The sequence below is a fragment of the Podarcis filfolensis genome (assembly GCF_964270895.1).
Source record: "Podarcis filfolensis genome assembly, chromosome: 12".
Taxonomy (NCBI): Eukaryota; Metazoa; Chordata; class Lepidosauria; order Squamata; family Lacertidae; genus Podarcis; species Podarcis filfolensis.
The window spans coordinates 57,303,561-57,327,256 of record NC_139614.1 but is presented as its reverse complement, the minus strand read 5'-3'; the positions used below and the strand labels follow the sequence as shown (position 1 = coordinate 57,327,256).

The 23,696-nt window shown below is 48.4% G+C and overlaps 3 protein-coding genes across 3 annotated transcripts; 2 read left to right on the top strand and 1 right to left on the bottom strand.

The window, feature by feature from the left end:
• Window positions 1-278: 278 nt before the first annotated feature.
• On the top strand, window positions 279-22,205 carry LOC310746425 (complement component C8 gamma chain-like; the record flags this gene model as incomplete). Its single annotated transcript, XM_083580140.1, has 5 exons — window positions 279-303; window positions 1,804-2,067; window positions 3,209-3,310; window positions 4,487-4,525; window positions 21,948-22,205. The coding sequence occupies 5 exons, from the start codon at window positions 279-281 to the stop codon at window positions 21,965-21,967; spliced, it is 450 nt and encodes a 149-aa protein (XP_083436266.1). The 3' UTR covers window positions 21,968-22,205.
• LOC310745324 (succinate--CoA ligase [ADP-forming] subunit beta, mitochondrial-like) lies at window positions 4,817-6,703 on the bottom strand. The gene has a single exon (XM_083577513.1). It carries the CDS (start codon window positions 6,595-6,597, stop codon window positions 5,143-5,145), a length of 1,455 nt encoding a protein of 484 aa, XP_083433639.1. The 5' UTR covers window positions 6,598-6,703; the 3' UTR covers window positions 4,817-5,142.
• LOC310745317 (succinate--CoA ligase [ADP-forming] subunit beta, mitochondrial-like) lies at window positions 8,100-10,022 on the top strand. The gene has a single exon (XM_083577503.1). It carries the CDS (start codon window positions 8,339-8,341, stop codon window positions 9,692-9,694), a length of 1,356 nt encoding a protein of 451 aa, XP_083433629.1. The 5' UTR covers window positions 8,100-8,338; the 3' UTR covers window positions 9,695-10,022.
• Window positions 22,206-23,696: the final 1,491 nt, after the last annotated feature.

Below are 23,696 nucleotides of genomic sequence, written 5' to 3'. Positions count from 1 at the left end.
TCAACTGGGGAGCTTGTAGCCAGGGCTGCTGCAAACAACAGCCACACAAGCCTTTGGGAGGCAGAGACACAAGAGGGCATCCGAGGATGGAGGGAAGGAAAGAGGGAGAGAGGCCAGTGTTGCCAGCGGCACCCCTGACCATCATTCAAGGCACCCCAGGGTACCATGGCACACTGGTCGAAAACCCCTGGCACAAGGCATTAGTCGAGGCACAAAGTGGGTAAGGACCAGTTTAGGAGGAGCCTAGCACTGCCTGCTAAAGTGAAAAACGACTCCGCATGAGGTACAAGGAGGTCTCTCCTTGTACAGCAAAACTAAATTGGGTCGAGTAAGTGTTTTCCACTTATGGTTGGATGAAGAGATGGTGAGGCGTTAGGGTGGCAGAAGACAGTTGGCCAGAGGATGAAACATCCAAGATGAGGTACCGTATTTTTCTGTGTATAAGATGCCCCTGTGGATAAGATGCCCCCTATTGTTTGGGACTCAAAATTAAGAAAATGCACTATCCGTGTATAAGACGACCCCTTATTTTAAACTTCAAAAATTTAGGAAAAAATATAGTCTTATACATGGAAAAATACGGTATATTCTTTTTCCTATATAGGGAGTTTGTCCTAATGGAAAGCTCTTGCAGACTCCTTGAACTCTGTCCTGCAATGCAGTACTGAATAATGTCTGATCAACCGGGAATATTAGTGTGAAGGCACCGTATTTGAACCCTAAGGGGAAATTTTTGCAGGGGAGGAACCAAACCCCCAGGAGAGAGGACTACTGAATCTTACAAATATGCTCTCTCGGCAGCCAGACTTTTAGATGACAACAACAACAGTGGTTTGGGATTCATTTTCAGGAAGTGATTGTTAGCGCTTGAGAGCCAGAAAACTGAGGGGCACAAATCTATGGTGTAACTCAATTTGGAGTACTGCGTGCAGTTCTGGATATTTTCAAATTCTACAATATCCAAAAAGGTTATTGTAGAATTTGAAAAGGTTCGGAAAAGGGCCTTTTCAGTGCAGTCTCTTCCACAAAGGCTGGATGGGGGGGTGTGTTACCCCCCTGGACCTTTTATAGGGTTTACGGACAAAGAATTCATATAAAATCCAATCAAAATGCTGCAAACATCAGCAGAGGGTGGCTGGCAAAACACGCATTGGATGCAACTGTCTGGATGTCCAGCCTGCAACTTGACGTGTGTCCAGCCCTTCTAGGGCCCCCCCTCGCTTCTAAAGTTTTGAAGCCCACATAGATACAACCTACATACTTAAAAGAAAGGGAAAATTGTTGTCTGAGGTTTATGTTTACATAGATAGCAAGTCCCTGCCCTGTTCAGGGAAGTTTTTAATGTGTGACATCTTAGTGTACTTTTGGTCTTTGTTGGAAGCCGCCCAGAGTGGCTGGGGAAACCCAGCCAGATGGGCGGGGTACAAATAAATTATTATTATTATTATTATTATTATTATTATTATTATTATTATTATGCATAAGGGAGTCGTCCTTGGTAAGCTGGCATGGCCAGACTTCCATAAATCTTCTACTTCAAAATGCCATTCTTATCTGGTGTCTTCAGCAGCCAAGCAGCAACTGGGCTATGTGTCTTTTATGAACAAAAGGGAACTGCTATGAGCCAAGGAAGCCAAAGGTTTTTAACTGAACCCCAATGTCTCATTCATTTGGGGCCTTTTATAGGTTTCTCACACAAAGCATATTTTGGAGCCCTTGGCCCACCCCACGCTGTCGCTGCCCAGGCAGGAGTGCAACCCGTTTCGTTTTACGACAAATATTCCGCAAACTCTGCTCCACCAGGTCTCTATACTGGGGGAACGTCACCTGTTGGATTTCTGCCTGCTGTGCTGCTCTTTAAAGGCACAGGGGCAAAAGCACCTCAGAAGCACCTTTGCTTGCAGGGGAGCAGGCAAAGCGCCATTTCTCCATGCGCTGACCTAGGGCATGTATTCCCCCCCACAGGTCGTGGCAGCCCTGTGGACGTGGTGGTGGTGGAAACGGATTATAGCAGCTATGCCATCGTGTATTACCAGAAAGCCCGGAAGATCTCAGCGAAGCTTTATGGTGAGGACTCCTTGGAATCGCTGTGCATGTTTCTGGTGGGCTGGAAACATTCCTGAAGGAGGGAGGGGAGCTCTGTCTAAGCTCAGCCTTGAGAGCTAAAAAGAACCTACAGAGGCAGTGCACCTCCAAGTATCAGTGGTGGGGGAAAAAAGAGGAAAGGTCTTCAAGCCCCTCTTGGGAGACCCCTGGAAGCAGTGGCAAGAAGGACACTGGCCCAGTTTGCCCGTGGTCTTGGTCAGCAGGACTCTGCTTATGCCCTTGTTAGCCAGGATAGGAATGGAGCCCCCAGGCTCAGCAGTAAAGGTAAAGGGACCCCTGACCATTAGGTCCAGTCACAGATGACTCTGGGGTTGCGGCGCTCATCTCGCTTTATTGGCTGAGGGAGCCGGGATACAGCTTCCAGGTCACATCGCCAGCATGACTAAGCCGCTTTTGGCAAACCAGAGCAGCGCACGGAAATGCCATTTACCTTCCCGCCAGAGCGGTATCTATTTATCTACTTGCACTCTGACGTGCTTTCGAACTGCTAGGTTGGCAGGAGCAGGGACCGAGCAACGGGAGCTCACCCCGTCGCAGGGATTCAAACCGCTGACCTTCTGATCGGCAAGCCCAAGAGGCTCAGTGCTTTAGACCACAGTGCCACCCGCGTCCCTCGGCTCAGGGGTAGTCTACTTCAAAAGTGCTAAATGCTAGGGGTAGACTTTTGCTTCTCCTTCCATAGAAACAGGACTCTGTTTTCACACTTTCAATTGTTCTCCGAGATGTGGAGGAAAAGGGGCGAGCAGGACAGTGGGATCAAATCAGAAACCGGGACGGCTTCTGTAGTTCCAGGACTGTCCCTAGAAAATTGGGACACTTGGGGGGCCTGCATTCAGCTGCTCACCCCGCAGAGATGCAGGCAAATTGCCCCAAGGTTTCCCGTTGCTTCTCTGTATGAATCACTGCCCTAGGCTTCTCTCCATCCACGCCAGAGGCATTCCAGGAGCAGAGACTTACGCCAAGAGACTTGTTGACAGAGCAGCGCACACTCACCTCAGACATTGCAGAATTGGACCTTTCCATGGGAGGGGGGAATTGTGATTGCCTGTCGGCTGCTTAGGGAACAAAGACAGCATTAACGCTTCACTTAAATTTATGAAAGGACGAGCCATCCGGGTGAACGACGCCGTCACGGCTAAATTTGAGCAGCGTGTGGCTGGCATAGGCCTGAACGAGGACACGACCTACTACTTCCCTGTCTATGGTGAGTAGAGGATGGGGCTATAATTTCAGGGGTCTGGCTGGGATAGTGAAGAGTAGGTGGGTTCCCACGAGGCAGGACATAGTGATAACAGCAAGAACCTTCACTGAACTACATAACTGGGAAACAGGGGCAAAGCAACTGCTTATATACATTTCTGAAGGCCTGGGCCACTCCCACTCCCAACGTGATTGGCTGTCTAAACTTCCAAGCTGCGAATCACGACTCAGAGTTCAAGGGCCAATGGCAGAGGCCCAAATCCTGAAGTGTTCTGTGATTGGACACCATGTATCGAATCAGAACACAGGAGCTCAGAATCCTTAGTCCAGACTCAAACTCAGGCAAACACAGACCCCTGAATACATAATACTGAACATGCAGAAATCCTCTGGCCCTCCACAAGTGATGGGGAAAGGCAGAGAGGTCCATCCCGTTGGTGCCATTATTCTTGGGTGACATAGTGGACTTGACAGGTCTCTGGATTTGGGGTCCCTGCGGATCCTGACACCATTGGATGCCTCAATGGATGCGTTATGGGGTGAGGCTCACGTTCTGCCCTTAGAAAGTCCCCAGCTGCTAGCACTTTCAACGTAAAAGAGAGGAGTGATTGAGTATGAGGTCATTTCACACCCACAAAAGGCTATGGGCCCATTCGGGGTTTTAAATGCCATGAGGTTACCGCCCCCCCGGATAATTAACCACGAAAGCCAAAATTTGGCATGCCCCCCTGTGTGCCAAAGTTTTGCTGTTGCTATTCAGCGAAAACCCCACATTTTGCAGCACCCCAAATCTGAGTAATCCATATATCAAATACGAGGCTGACACTCAAAAATCCGACAGTGTTCAAATCACTCTAAAATGGTGCCAAGTTTTGGCAACAGTTTTGCAGTGAAAACCCCATGTTTTGCAGAGCCCCGCAAGCTGAGTCCCCTGGACTTGTGCAGAGTGTTTTCCCCTAATCATCATAAAGTTGTGATGCTGCAAAAGATTCCAGGCTGTGGATTTTGCACCCCCCCTTTAATTTCAATATATAAAGAAATTCATGCATCATGGTATGCCATGTTGCTGTCATTGATTAAATCTTATGTTTGGGTGCGGTTAGAGTTCCCCAGCAGGTTTTCTTTACTCTCCACAACTGAGATAATTGCTCATTTTTCTTCCTTTGGTCCTTTCCCTCAGGGTTTTGCGACTCGGCTGACCAGTTCCACATCCTCAATGGTGAGTTGCAAATTCAACTGCATCTTCCCGGCTAAATAAATAAATAAATGAAAGTAAATCAGAACCAGAAAAGCTACAGGACTTTCTGTGGCAACTCAAGAATTGAGGTAAAACAATTGCTGATTCAAATAGGCCAAGTTCACACAAAGAACGTGGTATGTTTGGATTTATTCACTTTGCTGAGGAACATAGAAATATCAAAGATCCCTTTCGACTTCAAGGAAGTAATGTGGAGATGGACTCTGCTGTTGCGCAGACTTTCTAGCCAAATAATCAGGGATGCATACTGAATTGATTTCAGACTTTTATTAGGAATAACTGCATTTTCAGCTTCAAACTCTGTTTGACAACAAACTTATTAAAATTGACTTCATTTATGAACCTGTAAACTGGAGTAAAGAAAAATTGCAATGTAAGAAACAGTAAATATTAGCAATATAATACGTTTATATGAATAGTGACCATTTTAATTACGGTATCAACCATGACTTAAAGACCAGAAACAAGCGTACTTATTAAGTGAAAAAACCACACAAAATTTGGAGTGGGTGGGAACCAACTGAAAGCAGAATTCTGCAATGGGTTGGGAACATGAGCCAGGAGGACCTGATACTCCCTCAGGTTCTCAGCTGAAACTTCACGTCCAGGTGAGCTTGCCTTGCCAAGGTCATGATTTCCGACAGCTTCACGGCCATCTCAGCAGCTTTGTCCAAGTCGTCGCAGGCCAAGATCTTCAAGCCGCTCTCTGCTATCAAGGCCTTGGCTGCCTCCACCTGCGTCCCTTGAAGCCTCACGACGATCGGGATGCTCAGCTCCAGCTCGGTGGCCGCCATGATGATCCCTTCCGCGATGATATCGCACCGCATGATGCCGCCGAAAATGTTCACCAGGATGGACTGGACCCTGTCGTCCGAAGTGATGAGCTTGAAGGCCTCTTTGACCTGCTCGGCTGTGGCGCCGCCTCCGACATCCAGGAAGTTGGCTGGTGTCCCTCCGTGGAGCTTGATGATGTCCATGGTCGCCATTGCCAAGCCGGCGCCATTCACCAAGCACCCGATGTTCCCATCTAACCCCACGTAGTTCAGGTCCACGCTGGCCGCCTCTCGGTCCCTCGTGTCTTCTTGGCTCCAGTCCTGCAGTGCGAAGATCTTCTTCTGGCGGAACGCCGAGTTGCTGTCAAAATTTATCTTGGCATCCATGCACATCACTTTCCCCGTCGAGTCCTCCACCATGGGGTTGATCTCCACCATGAGGGCGTCGTACTTAATGAAGATGTTGTAGAGCTTCATCATATTTTCCGCAGCCTCATCCGCCACCTTGGCGGGGAAACCCATCTTCTGGGCGAGCTTCAGGGCCTGGTCCTTCCGGATGCCTTCCACGATGTCAACGGGCTCCTTGACAATGGCTTCGGGGTCCTCGGCGGCCACGTCTTCAATGTTGACGCCCCCCTGAGAGCTGCCGATGAGCACGGGGCCCTGGAAGGACCTCTCCATCGTGATGGCAAAGTAGTACTCCTTCCTCGGGTAGTGGCGCTCGCAGACGAGGACTTGGTTACAGATCCGGCCCTGCTGTCCCGTCTGCTTGGTGAAGAGCTTCTTGCCTATCATCCTGGAGGCGATCTCCCGGGCTTCTTCCGGAGAGGAGACAATCTTCACCCCTCCTTTCAGGCCCCCTTCGAATGTCCCTTTGCCCCGGCCGCCCGCCAAAACCTGCGCCTTCACCACTATGTCTTCTGTCCCAATCTCTTTCGCTGCCTTATAAGCTTCTTCTGGAGTCTTGGCCACTAGGCCGTTAGGGACGGAAACGCCAGCTTCTTTCAGCAGCCCCATGCTCAGGTACTCATGCAGAGACAAGCGCCTCCGCTGCTGTGTTTGCAGCCCAAGGCTTTTAAACCACCCTGGGGTCCCACCAAACACCGGGCAACCTTCTCTGGCCATCAGGCCAGCCGCTCTCAAGGTCCACCGGCAGATCATGGAGGCCGATTCTCGTTCCCTTCTTTGGAGATTTCTCTTGCTCCTGCTCAGATCTCCTCCAACAGACCTTCCCAACTGTCCTTTTAAGGGGCAGGGCATTTCCCAAGATTCCTTCTTTAACGGTCCTCAACCTGCATTCCCATTGGCTAGGGCCAAGATTCCACAATGACATCACCACCCTGACCGGACACGCCTCTTTGGTGTCTAAATGATGTTATTGTAGTGGGACACCCCTTAAGATTTGTGGGTGGGCAGGAGCGGGTGTGATGTTTGTTTGCAATATTTACCTTCCCCACCCTGAAGAAGTGCAGAGTTTATGGTTCTACCAAGGAATGTACATATGCCAATCAGGCATGTCATTTTAGGGTGAAACTTAATTATTTAAATTTTCTTCAGTGAGAATTTCTAAAAATATGTTTTTGGGTGTGAGGAATTAAAGCTTGCTATTATTTTAGCGACTGGACAACATTTAGCTTGGTAAATCTACGTTTGGTTAAAAATCACACAAACTTCCCTTGGAAAACCAAAGAATTTTAATTTGACCTTCTGAAAATGCCAGGTAATGCTAAATAAATAATAATCAATATAAAATAAAACTGCAAGTACTTGGCAGTTATTGCTACGCAGTTCTACACACATTTCCCTTACTAATTATGTTAATTTAACTAAAATAGCTTTTGAATTCCCAAGTTGTTTTGCAACTTGTTAGCACCCCTCAGTTTTGGAATGTGAAAGTTGGAAAGTTCAGCATGCCCTAATAAAGTTAACTTGGCCTGGCGGCAAATGGGCAACAAGGGCAGATCTCTCAGCACAGGTGTGGTATGCTGGCAAGGCCACCCTCCCATCAGCAATTGTGCTGCAGCATTCTGTACTAGCTGGTGTTATATAAAAAACCCTGCTTCTTTTCCCTTATGGGGTATCCAGAGCCTGTACAGAGTCCTTACGTGGGTTCCCTATTGGTCAGAGAAAATAACAGAGGCCAAGCAGAGAATATTGAGAAGCAAAGCAGCTAGTAAGCCTCATCTTTATCAACTGTTGCAACAGGGTCTCCCACTCACCCCACGCAGGAGGGAGGAGGAACCCATAACAATGGTGCGCAATTTTGAAATTGCCACCCTGTAGCTCAAGACCACCCCAAAAACATCATGCATACATCACAGAAAGGGGCAGTCTACAGCAGAAATCTTGTTCGCCAGGATACCTGATAATGGTCACTGATTGCTTTACCTGGGCAGCCTGGCTGTTCTTTTGTGATGGTAAATGCATCAGTTCCTGAATCCAGGCCACAGGCTCACTCTAGTCATACACAAGTTACAGGATATGTAAACAAAAAGACAAAGGGAGGGCCTTCTTCCTTGCAGAGAAATATTTGAGGTCAATTTGGGAGTCAAAATGGTTTGCGAGAGTCAAAATGGCTTCAGGACTGCTCTCCTGTACTATTTCAGACACGTGGTTTATATACTTATGTATGTTTTTGCCTTGTACATTTATGAGCGTTTATTTTATATTTGGGCATAGCTCATAGCTTCTCTGAGTTATTCAAGCCCCTTCGCCACGGCAAGACAGTGATCCATGAAGGGGATTTGGGACCTTAGAATTCTTATAACACTGGGTTGTGATTCCTGCATTGCAGGGGGCTGGACTGGGTGACCCTCAGGGTCCCTTCCACCTCTACAGTTCTATGATTCTATGACGTCACTGTGAACTCTTTGCCCTGGCCAATGAGAAGGCCAGGGAGGTGGACTGTTGGAAAAGGAACTTTGGGAAGTCTCTCTCCAGGGACCAGTTGGCAGGTCTGGGAAGGAGAAGAAGTTGGGAAAAGTGGGTGAAAGCTACCTCCATGATCTGCAGGCAGGCGGTGAGCATGGTGAAGCTGCTGGGGAGGACCGCCATGGCCAGGGTGCTGGGTGGGAACCCAGGATTTAATAGCCACGGGCTGCCCATGCAGCAACAAAGGAGCTTGTCTCTGCACGAGTACCTGTGCATGAAGCTCTTGAAAGACGCTGGCGTTTCCGTTCCCTACGGACTGGTTGCAAGGACACCAGAAGAAGCCTACGAGGTTGCAAGAGACATGGGCACCACGGACCTGGTGGTTAAGGCGCAGGTTTTGACAGGAGGGCGGGAGAAGGGGACCTTTGAGGGCGGCCTGAAAGGAGGAGTGAGGATCGTCTATTCTCCGGAAGAAGCCCGGGAGATCGCCTCCCTGATGATTGGCAAGAAGATCTTCACCAAGCAGACGGGAGAAGAGGGCCAGATCTGCAACCAAGTCCTCATCTGCGAGCGCAGGTACCTCCGGAGGGAACACTACTTTGCGATCATGATGGAGAGGTCCTTCCAGGGCCCCGTGATCATCGCCAGCTCCCAGGGGGGCGTCGCCATCGAAGACATTGCGGCGGGGAAACCTGAGGCCATCATCAAGGAGCCCGTCGACATTGTCGAAGGACTTCGGAACGACCAGGCCCTGAAGCTTGCCCAGAAGATGGGCTTCCCTTCTAACCTGACGTACGATGCTGCAGACAATATGATGAAGCTCTACGACTTCTTCATTCAGCACGACGCCCTCATGGTGGAGATCAACCCCATGGTGGAGGACTCGACGGGGAAAGTGATGTGCATGGATGCCAAGATCATTTTCGACAGCAACTCGGCGTTTCGCCAGAAGAAGATCTTTGACCTGCAGGACTGGACCCAGGTGACGGAGGAAGACAGAGATGCCGCCCACGCAGAGCTCAACTACATCGGCTTAGACGGGAACATCGGGTGCCTGGTGAACGGTGCTGGCTTGGCGATGGCTACCATGGACATCATCAAGCTCAACGGAGGAACCCCGGCCAACTACCTCAACGTCGGAGGCGGCGCCACCGTGGAGCAAGTGACGGAGGCCTTCAAGCTCATCACGTCCAACGCAAACGTGCAGGCCATCCTGGTCAACATTTTTGGGGGGCTCATGAGGTGCGACGTCATCGCGAACGGCATCATCATGTCGGTCAAAGACCTGGATCTCAAAATACCGATCGTCATGCGGTTGCAAGGCACGCGGGTCGAAGACGCGAAGGTTTTGATCGCTGAGAGTGGCCTGAGGATCTTGCCCTGCGACGATCTGGATAAAGCCGCCAAAATGGCCGTGAAGCTCTCGGCAATAATGAACCTGGCAAGGGAAGCGGAAGTGGATGTTATGTTCCAGTTGCCACCCTGACGGAGCAGGTCTTTCTGGCTTATTTCTGCAAAAGACACATAAACTCCCTCGTGGTCTCAGTTTTCCACAATAATCTCCCCCAACCCTGTTTTGTGTGTGTGTCAAGGTCTGAGTTGTTTAATAAGCACATATGGATCAGATATTTAACTTACAGTTGCTAATATAATAATTTTCATGTAAATTATTATATTGCCAAAACTTATTCTTCATGGCAGGCTCCCCCACCGTCCAGTTTACAGTCGCAAAAATGATGTAATCCTCAACAAGCATAAAAGAGCTTAAATCTTAAAATACATTTCATCCAAATAAAAGTCTACAATCAATTGGATTTTTGGAATTGTCTCCCTGATTATTGGACATGTATGACAGCAATATCCGTACCTTCATATGTGAGCAACACTTTTCCTGCCCAAATGAAGAATGGATGAATCTGTCAAATGTGGTTTCTCGTTTTCCCTTTCTTTTCCAGTTCTCCACATGTCTGCATCAGTTTGCAAAAAGTTCCCTTGAAAATTTAGCAGAATTTTAGTGCACACATACCTGATGTACTATTGCATAATGCACATACATTTGCAACCAACTTAAACTAATAGAATATGTTTTTGTAACGCCCCCCCCCAAGCCACCAACTTGAATAAAAGATTGGGGGCCTTAGCTAAGCCCCGGCCCTGATCCGGTGCACCTTATCCCTCTAGTCTAGCTTGTCTGCCTGCTCTTCCTTCCCTGTGGGCCCCATGTGGGGCACAGAGACATTCTGGGGGAAGGTCAAGGGGTCACGAGATGCCTGCATCCCACTTTCCAGTCACTTCATTATTATTTTTAAAGTATTTAGTTCGTTTTTCAGATTAAGATTTTACAGCCACATATCCAACATACAACATAAAAACTAGACTCCCAGGAATCTCCCAGACTTCCCTCCTCCCCTTTGTGGGTCCTAAAAGTAAAGGTAAAGGGACCCCTGACCATTAGGTCCAGTCGTAGCTGACTCTGGGGTTGCGGCGCTCATCTCGCTTTACTGGCCGAGGAAGTCGGCGTACAGCTTCTGGGTCATGTGGCCAGCAGGACTGAGCCGCTTCTGGTGAAACAGAGCAGCGCACGGAAATGCCGTTTACCTTCCTGCTGTGAGGAACAGATTTTAAATTCTTGAACGGGCCACATATAGAACAGAATAGGCAACCACATATAGAACAGAACAGGCAGCCGCATATAGCTAAGGGGGGCTGCATTAGCTAACCAACTGAAAACATGACTAAATAAGGAAAGGAATGTTCAGAGGGTAAGAGGAAAAACAAGATAAGGTACCAGGCAGAGTAACAGGTACCAAGTATCTAGCAGCACCACATACGTAATAATCACGTGCACACAGGTACCAATGAATGTATAGCACATGAGCTGATCACGCGTTGCACAGGGCTGGGGAGGGGGACTGGGGAGGGGTACGTAGTTGGGGGGGGAAGTGAAAGGTATAAATATCGCTGTTTTGCTACTATGTGTCGCAGCCATCTTTGCAGAACTTATCTGCTGGTTGCCCCTGCATGCAGAGCTACTGAATAAATCTCTTTTCTTCGACAAAGAAGTCTCTGGAGTCATTCCTTCCCCTGAGGTCTGAGGGGATCTGAGGGACAGCTGAACAGCCGGACTCTTTTAACTAAGGCTTCATTTGGGGGCTCCTGTCCGGGATTTGTCCCCGCCCCTCGCATAAGACCAGGGGCCAGGCTCGACCGGTGAACAGCCAGGAACGGCGTCTGCAACCTCCAGCGCGCACCCTGCCAGTTCGTAGGGGGAGATCGCTGCACCGTCCCTGCGTGGAGACACCTGGTCGAGGGAGAAAAGAGAGAGAGGCCGGCCGGAGGGGTGACAGTCCGCAGCGGAACAGGTAAGCCCTGGGGAAGGAAAAGGCAGGGCGTGAGGCCTGATCAGCCTCGACTGGCCGTGGCAGTAAAGTGCCGCCAGTAAAAGGTAAAAGGGTGGTACAAGGGGGAAAGGTTTTGGGTGGTGGGGTATTAGGAGTGAAGGATACTCCAGTGAAAGGATGAATGTGTGAGTGGCCGGGGCTTAGCGTCCCCTTGGCTAAGCGTGTGTAGGGCTGTGAGGTTCTTGGCAGCGCGAGCTCGACCAAGCCACAGCCTGTAGCGAAACTGTGAGTGCTTGTAAAACCCTGTGCAGGAGCGGAGTATCCTATTAGGAGATGGGGTCAGGAGGCAGTAAATGCACCCCCCTGCAATGCTTTCTGGATAACTGGAAAGCGGCCACGAAGGACGATGATTGGGGCTTTAAGCTAAGAAAAGAACGCCTACGAACTTTGTGCGAAGTGGATTGGCCAGCCCACGGGACTAGGTGGCCCTCGGAGGGAACCTTCGATTTGCAGTTAATAAATCCTTTGTGGCGAAATATAGTGAGCATCCACCCAGACCAAATCCCATATATTTCCACTTGGAAAAGGAACACAGAGAATAATCCACCTTGGCTACAGAATTGCCGAACGTCCTTGGGGCGTGGTGCCCAAGAGGCTCGGGTCTGTGCAGTAAAAGAAAAGCCTGTACCCCCAGTCCTCCCAGAGCCAGAAGAGGAAGAAGGAGGGATCTTGAGGCCCCCTCCCCCGTATGCCCCGCCAACGGCGCCGCCACCACCAGGTGCGCCGCTGCCGGATTCGCAACTACCAGAGGAGGCAGGGGCAGGAGGAGGGGCAGGAGGGACCCCTGCAAAGCAAGACACCTCAGATGATGAGAAGGATAGTGAGGAAGACGAGGTTCATTTTAGGGAAAGACTTAAAAAACGGAATAAGGCAGGGAAGAGGTGGTCAGAGCAAGATGAACTGAAGGTAAAGAGAGATGTTGAGCCGTGGAAAAGCGAGGTGGATGTATCCCCACATTTGCTGGACGTGGCAATGTATACGCCAAAACAGACAAAGAAATTGCAAAGGTGTTGGTTAGAAGCATGGGATAGAGCGAAGCTGCATGAGGTAGCTCAGAAACAAAAGGAAAAAGCAAGCACAATAGCCCCTTTGCGCCGAGTTTATGACCCACCAGGACCCCCGGGGCAAGATGGGACGATACCACCTCGGACATATACCGTCCAGCATGTCCCTTTTACTAGTTCTGATGTGTGTAATTGGCGCAACCAGAATCCCTCTTTTGAGGAAAACCCAGCAAAAATTATAAAGTTGTTTGAGGGGATTTTTCAAACGTATAACCCCACTTATGATGATGTGCAGTACCTCTTAAACTCTTTGCTGACTACGGAGGAGGTCCGAAGAGTTCATACAGAAGCCAGGGCACATTTGCGGGCCCAAAATGTAAATGAAGATCCTGCCTATCCCCTTCAAACCCCTAATTGGGACTACCAGGAAATAAATGGTCAAAACACCCTGAATACTTACCGTCAGTATGTTCTGATTGGGATGAGGAGGGCCTCCCGAAAACCCATTAACTTAGTGAAGGTCAGGGAGGTGGTTCAGAAACCTGAGGAACCCCCGGGAGCCTTTTTGGAACGACTAAAGGAGGCGTACAGGCAATACACCCCCCTAGACCCAGATGAAGGAGCAAATGCTCCCATCATAAAAGCAGCCTTTGTGGGCCAGGCGGCACACGATATTAGAAAAAAAGTTCAAAAACACGAGGGGTTCATGGGGAACACCCTAGAATGGATGTTGGAAATAGCGCAGACTACCTATAACCAGAGAGATGAGGAGGCCCAGAAGCAAAAGGAAAAATACCAAGCTAAGAAATTGATGGCACTTCAGGCAGGGGCCACAGGGGGAGGCGCCCGGGGAGGAGGGCGCGCCCGACTCGGCAGAAACCAGTGCGCTATTTGCAAGCAGGATGGGCATTGGAAGAGAGAATGCCCCCAAGCAAATTCCAAAGGGAGGGGCCAAGGAAGAGGAAACCTAATGAATCCAGCAGCTGAATCTTGGGTGCCGGGAAGGGGAAGAGGTCGTGGACAGGGACCGCCCTGGTACCCCCCCACTCCAGGAGGACCTGCTGGAGCCATGAGTCTCCAAGAGGACCAGTATTAGGACAGACCGGGCCCAACTGACTTAGGTTCCCATGAGCCCACGGTCAAAATGAAAACAGGGAACCGGACTTTTTCTTTCTTGGTGGACACAGGAGCTGCCCATTCGGTTTTACCTACAGCTATATCCAAACCAACCCAACAAGCAATCACCATTGTAGGGGCCACGGGCGAACCGCAAAAGGCACCATTCCTGCAACCTGTCTGCTGCAAGCTGGGAGGACATACAGTCCTGCACAAGTTCCTTTATATCCCTGAATGCCCCATTCCATTATTGGGCCGGGACATGTTAGCTAAATTGCAAGCTCAGATCACCTTTACCCCAAGTGGAGAAGTAACTATGAACACGGGTGTAAAGGGTGAGTTGTCTTTAGAAGTACCTCTTAGGGAGCATTGGAGGCTGATGGTGTTACAAAGAGAGGAGGGGCAGATCCCTGAGGTGATTTTACGGGAAGCAGACCCCCGTGTATGGGCTGAGGACAACCCACCAGGCATGGCCAAAAACATCCCACCCATTATCGTAAAGACCAAGCCCTTTGCCAACCCTGTGGCAGTAAACCAGTACCCCATCCCACGAGCGGCAGCAGAAGGAGTGTGGGTTCATTTGGAACGATTGTTGAAACATGGAATTTTAAGACCTTGTCAATCCCAGTGGAATACGCCCCTACTGCCAGTAAAAAAGGAAGGGGGAGGGTTTAGACCGGTTCAAGACCTTAGAATGGTAAACCAGGCCGTGGAGACCCTCCACCCGAATGTGCCAAACCCATATACTTTGCTCAGCCTTATACCACCCACTGCACAGTATTTTACTGTACTGGACTTGAAGGATGCGTTCTTTTGCTGCCGCCTAGCGGAAGAGAGCCAACCCTTGTTTGCCTTTCAGTGGACTGACCCGGGAACTGGCACTAAAGTACAATATACCTGGACCAGACTTCCCCAAGGTTTTAAGAACTCACCTACCCTTTTTGGGGTAGCTTTGGCATCTGATTTGGCAAGCTTCCCTACTGACCCCACTAGGGCTCTTCTACAGTATGTTGATGACCTTTTACTGATTTCTCCTGATAAGGACACGTGTCTCAGGGCAACTATAGAGCTGTTAAATCACTTGGCAGAAGCTGGATACCGTGTCTCAAAGAAAAAGGCCCAAATTTGTCAGCCTACGGTCAGGTATTTGGGGTTTGATATATCTCACCAGCAGCGTAAGCTAAGGGATGAAAGGAAGCAGGCCATAATCCAAATACCTGAACCTAAGAACCGCCGGGAACTTCGCGGATTCCTGGGATCTGCAGGGTTTTGTAGAATATGGATTCCCAATTATAGTGGTATAGCGCGCCCCCTGCATGAATCCACGAGAGGAACAGAGAAAGATCTATTTGTGTGGGGACCTGAGCAACAACAAGCCTTCCAGGATCTTAAAGCTGCATTACAACAAGCCCCAGCACTTGGCATCCCCAACCCAGAAAAGCCGTTTACCTTGTATACAGATGAGGATCGGGGGGTGGCCAAGGGAGTGTTGTGCCAAAGACTGGGAAGTTGGCAGCAGCCTGTTGCTTATTTATCAGAACAATTGACCCCGACGGAACAGGGCTTGCCCCCTTGCATGAGGGCAGTAGTGGCTGTGGCTACCCTGCTGGAAAAAGCAGACAAGTTTACCTTTGGACAAGAGACTACTTGTGTGACGCCACATGCGGTTCCGGCCCTGCTTGATATGAAAGGCACTTATTTTCTGTCTCAAGCGAAGATGAGGAAGTGCCAGGTGTTGCTACTGCACCCACGCTTGAAGTTTCAGGTTACAGCAGCCCTCAACCCAGCGACCTTATTACCGGTTGGAGAAGATGAGGAGCCGACCCACGATTGTGTAGAAGTCATGGACGAAGTGTATTCCAGCAGACCTGACTTGAAGGATGAGGCTAACCCACATTGGCCCACCTGGTTTGTGGATGGAAGTAGCTTTGTGGAAAATGGCCAGCGGAAAGCTGGGTATGCCGTGGTAGCCTTGGAAGACCAGGTTATTGAGGCGAAGCCCCTTCCGCCCGGTACTTCAGCGCAGCTTGCAGAGATCACGGCACTCACTAGAGCTTTGTGCCTGGCAAAAGGACAGAAGATTAATATATATACGGACTCCAAATACGCCTTCCTGACTCTGCATGCCCATGGAGCACTATGGAAAGAGCGAGGTCTACTCACTTCCAAGGGAAACCAGGTAGCCCATCCCCAGGCACTCTTGGACCTTTTGGATGCCGTTTGGGAGCCAGAAGCAGTGGCAGTAGTACATTGTTATGGGCACAAGACTGGACCGGGTGAAGCAGCTAGAGGAAACCGTTTGGCTGACCGGATAGCAAAGGAAGCAGCCCGGACCCCATTTCCAGCACCTTTTATTGGCGCTCTAGTGCCAGAGAAGATTCTGGACAACTCATCAAAACCAAGGTATTCTGCACGTGAGGAAGCTACTGCATCAGCCGAGGAATTCAGGCTTTCTGAAGAAGGATGGTACCTTACACCTGATGATCGAATATGGATTCCAGCCTCTCTATCTCGCCAGATCATTCAGCGATATCACGAGTCCACACACACAGGACCAGATGCCATCGCCCAGCAGCTGGGAAAAATGCTTTTATCTGGCTAACTTATATCAACTAGCGGCACAAGTGTCAAGAGGATGCACTTTGTGTCAGGCAAACAACCCTAGGACTGGGCCTTTGGTGCCCCCAGGCACCCAACACGCAGGGAGTGCCCCTATGGAGGACCTTGTAGTAGACTTTACTGAGCTACCCCGTTGCGGATTTTACCGCTACTTGCTAGTGGCAGTGTGCACCTACACAGGGTGGGTGGAGGCATGGCCAACTAAGACTGAGCGGTCTACCGAAGTGACTCGATGCCTCCTGAAAGAAATCATACCCCGTTACGGGCTACCTAGAACAATTGGCTCAGACAATGGACCAGCATTTGTACATTCAGTATTACAAGAACTGGCAAAAGCCTTACACATTGGTTGGAAATTACACACAGCTTATAGGCCCCAGAGTTCTGGGAAGGTTGAAAGAATGAATAGGACATTGAAAAACCAATTAGCAAAGCTCACTCAGGAGACGGGTTCAAATTGGGTGTCTATGTTGCCATTGGCCCTACTCCGGGTACGGAGTCTACCCCTGAAGCGCACCCATTTGTCCCCTTTTGAGGTAATGTTTGGGAGACCGGTCCCTTACGTTAGGATGATAACACCATACGCGAGCAGAGATGTCCAGTTAGACAATTATGTGCAATCACTCTCCCGAGTTTTCCTCTGTCTCAACAGGTGGACCCAGGCTCGCACGCCTTGTGTTTTAATCGAGTCTCTGCATCAATTCGAGCCAGGTGACGAAGTGTGGATCAAGGACTGGGCCCAGACACCCCTGCAACCGTGCTGGAGAGGCCCACATACTGTATTGATATCCACACCCACTGCTGTTAAAGTCGCTGGCATCACTCCATGGGTCCACCACACTCGTGTTAAGAAGGTCGTGTCAAACTGGACAGCTACCCCGAATCCTGACGATCCCTTGAGGCTGACCATCTCCAGGAAGGCACCTGACAACCGCTCTGCTGATACCACTCCGGAGGCTGGTATCTCTTCGCACGGCTGAAGCAGTGGATAGGAGGAGCGCCCGCTGGCAGCGCTCCCAACGTACCCGAGACAAATACTGCTATAGTTTGGGACTACTCCCCTAATTTTAAATAATGTTCAGTTTCTGGGATAGTTGGCCCTGGTGGGTGGGTGCCTTAGTAGTTACCCTCATTCTTTGGATGCTATTCTATTTTTGCTGGCATGAGCGCCATCGCTTCTGGGGACGAAAGAAGCCCACTTCCCTCCCCTTTCTTCTAGCACTCTTGGCCTTAGTTGGCCTAGGGTGTGGGAAACCTACCCCAGCATCCCCTCCAACTAATGTATGGGAATCCTTTGCACAAACCCTTAACGTGTCATCTTTTTGCCTAACACAGCAGGTTTCCATCGGCGACCTTTTGGGGTCTTGTTTGATCCCTGTATGCCATGATCCTGGTGACATTAATAATGATACATGGTTCTATTCATCCCTGCCCCAAAATGACTCCCTCCAGGGTCTCGGATATCCCGGATACCACAATTGGGGTAGGCAGTATCAACGCCGTCCGCCTTTGGCTATTGATCTGTTGACCCCTTACGTGGCTTCTTTTAATACTACCTGTGCCAGGATGGTGAATTGTACAAAATCTAACTGCATAAGGCTCGGCCGAGACAATTTTAACTGCTCTAAGTATGTGAATATTTCCTATGTGTACAAATACACTGAGTTGCCAGGGGGTTGGTTTTGGTCCTGCCCCGGGTACACATTTAATTACATTCCTGCAAACATAAGCCATGGAACACCATGTTGTCTGAGCCGTCTCTCAATGATTTTACCAGAGAAGCACCACTTCTTTAACCATACACCACGGACTAGGCGCTCTGTGGAATTAACCAATGACTGTGATGATTCTGTTGCTCTTCCCAGCAAAGCTGAATATGTTTCTTTAGCAGTTTCCCTTGTAGGAGTCCCTGGATTGGCAACCCGAAATAGCAGAAATATAAATGGGTTAGCTTGCTCTGCTGCAAAAGCTCTCAATTCTACGTCACAGGCCCTTCACCTGTTGACTAAGGAGCAAAGTGAATTAAGACATGGGCTCCTACAGAACCGTGCAGCCATCGATTATTTACTTATGCTCCATCATTATGGCTGTGAGCAGATGGAGGGGATGTGCTGTTTCAATTTGACTGATAATTCCAAGGCGATAGAGCAGCAGGTATCCCACTTGCAAAATTTGACTCACCACATGAAAATGGACACTGGAGCAGATCTCTGGAGTTGGTTGTACTCCTGGCTGCCGGACGGCAGTTGGCTTCGACACCTTGTGGTCCTGGTGGCTGGCCCTCTTTTAATTTCGTTACTATTTTTGCTGCTGCTTTGCTTCTGTATACCTTGCTTAATGCAATGCTTGCAAAACATGATACGCCGTGTAACATCTCATTTGCTAGGCCCGAAGGTTGTAGCTGTCATGCGTGGCTACCATGAGCTATCGGTGGATGCGCTCAATAGCGATCCACAAAAAGAGGAGGGAGTGTGAGGAACAGATTTTAAATTCTTGAACGGGCCACATATAGAACAGAATAGGCAACCACATATAGAACAGAACAGGCAGCCGCATATAGCTAAGGGGGGCTGCATTAGCTAACCAACTGAAAACATGACTAAATAAGGAAAGGAATGTTCAGAGGGTAAGAGGAAAAACAAGATAAGGTACCAGGCAGAGTAACAGGTACCAAGTATCTAGCAGCACCACATACGTAATAATCACGTGCACACAGGTACCAATGAATGTATAGCACATGAGCTGATCACGCGTTGCACAGGGCTGGGGAGGGGGACTGGGGAGGGGTACGTAGTTGGGGGGGGAAGTGAAAGGTATAAATATCGCTGTTTTGCTACTATGTGTCGCAGCCATCTTTGCAGAACTTATCTGCTGGTTGCCCCTGCATGCAGAGCTACTGAATAAATCTCTTTTCTTCGACAAAGAAGTCTCTGGAGTCATTCCTTCCCCTGAGGTCTGAGGGGATCTGAGGGACAGCTGAACAGCCGGACTCTTTTAACTAAGGCTTCACTGCCGGAGTGGTACCTATTTATCTACTTGCACTTTGACGTGCTTTCGAACTGCTAGGTTGGCAGGAGCAGGGACCGAGCAACAGGAGCTCACCCCATCGTGGGGATTCAGACTGCCAACCTAGCCACCCGCGTCCCCGGGTCCTACTGTTAATCATTTCTTCCTGCATCCTTTATGACAATCCAAATCTTTTACCTCTCCATTGTGTCCAAAATTCACCTTTAAACTATGAGTGATATTCCAATCCTACTAAGGATTTAAACTGTTTACAATGTTCTTTAAGATAAGTTATAAATGTTCCCCATTCCTTATTGAAATTTTGGTCTTCCTGATTTCTGATTCTTCCGGTCATTTTGGCCATTTCAGCATAGTCCATCAACTTGATCTGCCTGCCTTCTCTGGTCGGGACTTTATCTTCTTTCCATCTCTGGGCTAATAACATGTGCGCAGCTGTGGTCACATACATAAATATGACTTTATTTAGCCCCATCCTTGGTTAAAAAGGCAACCCATAAAAACAATCATTAAAAATGGGGGGGGGGGCCAAGGGCCTGGGCATGAGGCAACTGTAATAAACAAAAATCTGCCCTTATTCCCTTATGGGGGACACAAGAGCCCTTATAGAGTCCTTTGCAGGTTCTTTATCAGTAGCAGAAAATAACAGAGGTCAACCAGAGAATATTGAGAAGCAAAGCAGCCAGTAAGCCTGATCTTTATTAACTGTTGCAACAGGGTGCCCCCTTCACACACAGGAAAAGAGGAGGACCCAGAACCAAGGTGTGCCCGCCCTTATATATACATTTTAAATTGCCCGCCTTCGAGTCCAAGACCACCCCCAGAAACATCATACCTACATCACAGAAAGGGGTGGTCTACAACAGAAATCTGAGTGCGTTGTTTATCTCCTGTCTGGCAGGTTACCTGTTAATGCTCACTTGATTGGATACCCTGGGGAGCCTGGCCAGTCTTTTGTGATGACAAATACTTAGTTCCTGAGCCAGGTCACAGGCTCACACCCTATTCATACACAGACATACCCTTAAGACAGGATTTGTGAACGAAAAGACAATGGGGAGGCTTTTACATTTTCCTTCGACCTTGCAGAGAAATTATTTGGGGTCAATTTGGGAGGGACAAAATGGTTTCAGGACTTTTTCTGTGGGGTTTAAGACATGTGGTTTATATATGCAGTTATGAACATTTATCCTTAATTTTTTTATTTCACTACGATGGTGCCGTGTTGGGGAGCCCGGAATTTAAGCTGACGAGTGGCCATTTTGGCTGGAATATGACGCCCCCCAAAGGTTGTTAGCTGTGTCCCTAAAACACTTCTCTTGCATTCTCTTGCATTTGCAGTCAGAATGCAGAAGAACAATGGGAGAAATATGCATGTCTAGGAAGGCTGTTTGAAGGTGCATAATGCAGTCTGAAACTATGGATCAGGGCTAAGATTGAAACATTTTAAAAGCAGACCATGCTGGAAATAGTCATACAGGGCACTGAGCAAATACCCATATTCCAGCAGGCTGCAGAGCAGAAAGAGGGAAAAAGGAAGCCAGGTGTTTCTATCACGGCTGCTCAGAGCTGCCTTGGGCTCTTCCGCAACTGTCACCTCGCAGCAGCCCTTCCACCAAGCTCCCTGCACTGTTTGCACCCCAACTGGTCATTATAACTTTAAGATCTAGTACCTGAGCTTATTCCTTTCCTCCTCCCTCCCCATTCCCCTTTCCTTTTATGCCATCTATTTTTGATTGTATTTCATTGATCTGGAAGCCTTTTTTTTTGGCTAAACACTTTATAAATAAATAGGTGAATGCACTGTGCATATCCCTAGTATATTCTTGCCACTGTTAGAAAAGCCACCAAGAAAAAGAAGATATTTTTAGAACTGTCACGAAGGGGGAGGTGAGAAAAAGAGTAAGAGCAGGTACAAATAAACAATGCAGAAAGAACATTGAGTCTAGCAATATTCTTACAGGGCAGCAGTGGGGGGGGGAATATCCACATTGGGTTCTTTTCAACTGACTTTACTTGGCGTAGACCTGCTGAAATTAGGGCTCACATGACTAAGGGCTGGTGCAGAGGCTAGAGCACTAGTTCAAAACCTGTCTCAGACATTAAATTCACCAGGGGAGACTACCTTAAGGCAGACAGTGGCAATTGTTAGGATATCTGATCAGAGAGGAGCCGCAATTCACTTTGATGCAGATGAAGGAGCCCAAGAATTGGAAGGGACTCAGGACATCATCCACACTGACCCCCCCAACCTATAACAATACGGTTTAGACTGGAATTTTATATATAGTAACAGGAAATTGAAACGGGACCTATCCAGCATTGCATTGTAAGGAACGTGGACAGAGATGGGGAAAGAGAGGTGTTCCTTTTTTTAAAAGCAACAAACTTGAAACCAGGTGTGCTGAGCCACCAAGACGGCAGAAAGAGAGATGGAAGGTGTTAAGATGTGTCGCCTTCTCTATCGAATAGCAGAAGAGAGTAATATTCCTTTTGACAAGAAAACATTGCAAGGCGTTGTTTTGACCAAGTAAAAATACACAGCCGTTTCCCCACCTGTGTTTGTTTACTACAGATATCAAGGTGGTGGCGTAATGGACTAAGACCTGGGAGAGGCCAGGGTTCGAATCTCACCGGGTGAGCCTGGCCCAGTCGCTGCCTCTCAGCCTAACCTACTTCAGAGGGTTGTTGTGATGATGAAATGTATACGGCCTCAAGACCCCTGGAAGATAAATTTGGTATATAAATATGATAAATAAATAAATACAGCAAAAAGGAAAAAAAAAGCCTATAAATCTTTTTTTGTAGTTAAAGACATTCTTTTTTAAAAATATACATTTTTATTGGTTTTTTTGAACATATCAATTCCAACAATCATGTAACATAACTTCTTATCTTATACAATATTTTAGACTTCTGTCAACACCTCTGATGATTTTTCGTTCTTTATCACTTATTCCTCATTTCTTAATTTCGCAATTACTCTTAATTATCATTAACTAATAACTCTCGCCGTAGTCGTTCTTGCAATATTTCAAATAGTCCTCCTTACAAAACTTCTTGCAGTCCTGCTAGCGTAATCTGTTCATTACAGTTACTTTTCAAATAGTGCGCATATTTACTCCAGTCTTCTAAGAATCTCTGGTCCCGCAGGTTTTGAATCCTTGCTGTTAATTTATCTAATTCTGCATAGTCCATCAATTTCATCTGTCATTCTTCTTTTGTCGGTAACGTTCTGAGGACCTAACTGCATTAAGGGTGTATAGTGCTGTCAGTGGTTGGTTGGTTTCCTAAAAGTTGATATGAGGAGGCGATTTCACAGCAGGACTGAAGTGTCTGGGGAAGAGAAGTGTCATATTTTGTTCCGCAGTCATGGAAGGACACAGAGAGCCCTGAGACAGGCAGCTTGGGAACACGAGGGAGCCTTTCCCAGACTGAGAAGAACCTTGGGCTTCTCCTTCCCTGCTGTACCTGTGCTTGCAACTCTCTGAGTTCAGCAAAGCCAAACAGGATCTATTGTCTTGATACACCTGTACAGGATATTTCACAGAAACCTTGATGTCCTGAAACAGTTGCATCAACCATTCACAATCCCTGAGTGAAAATGACAGGGCATTGAGTTCTGCTTCACAGGAACTTAGGCTAACTGTCATCTACTTTTTGCACAGCCAGTCAAACAGACAGACAGTGGTTGTACATGAGGCGCACTCCAGAAGTGCTTGTACCATCCATGGTGTCACTTCCCAAACTAGCATCTGCAAAGATTTCAAGACCTCCAGTCTTCTGACCTGTGAACTTCAGTCTGTAGTGCAAAGTCCCCTTCAAATAGTGGGCTATGCGCATCAGAGCTTTCCAATCCTGAACAGTAGGATTGTTAGCATGTCTGCTAAGCAGGTTAGTGCTTACAGCTATGTCAGGTCTTGAACATCTAGCAATGGAATTCAGCTTGCCTAGAATGCATCTGTACAGTGTGGTGTCAGAAAATGCTCCGGCAGTACTATCTACCTGGTAACCTGTCACCATCGGTGTGTCTGCTGGATTTGCGTCAGCCAAATTCAGTCTGGTCAATACATCAGCAATTTTCTGTGTTTGGTGTACCAGAAAATTACCTGCCTGCTTTCTTCATGCAGGATGCATTCATGAACAGCACAGAAGATTTGGTCACATGGCATGGCCAAGATGCCAGGGATGGTTCAGGGTTTGACCTATATCTTAAACAGTGCCGTGTGCCCTCACCATGCAGTCTCTCTAATCACAAGAAGCAGAACAGGCATATTGTTGACGTGCACCAAGCTCAGTAACGGAGCTGCGATGGGTGGGAGAC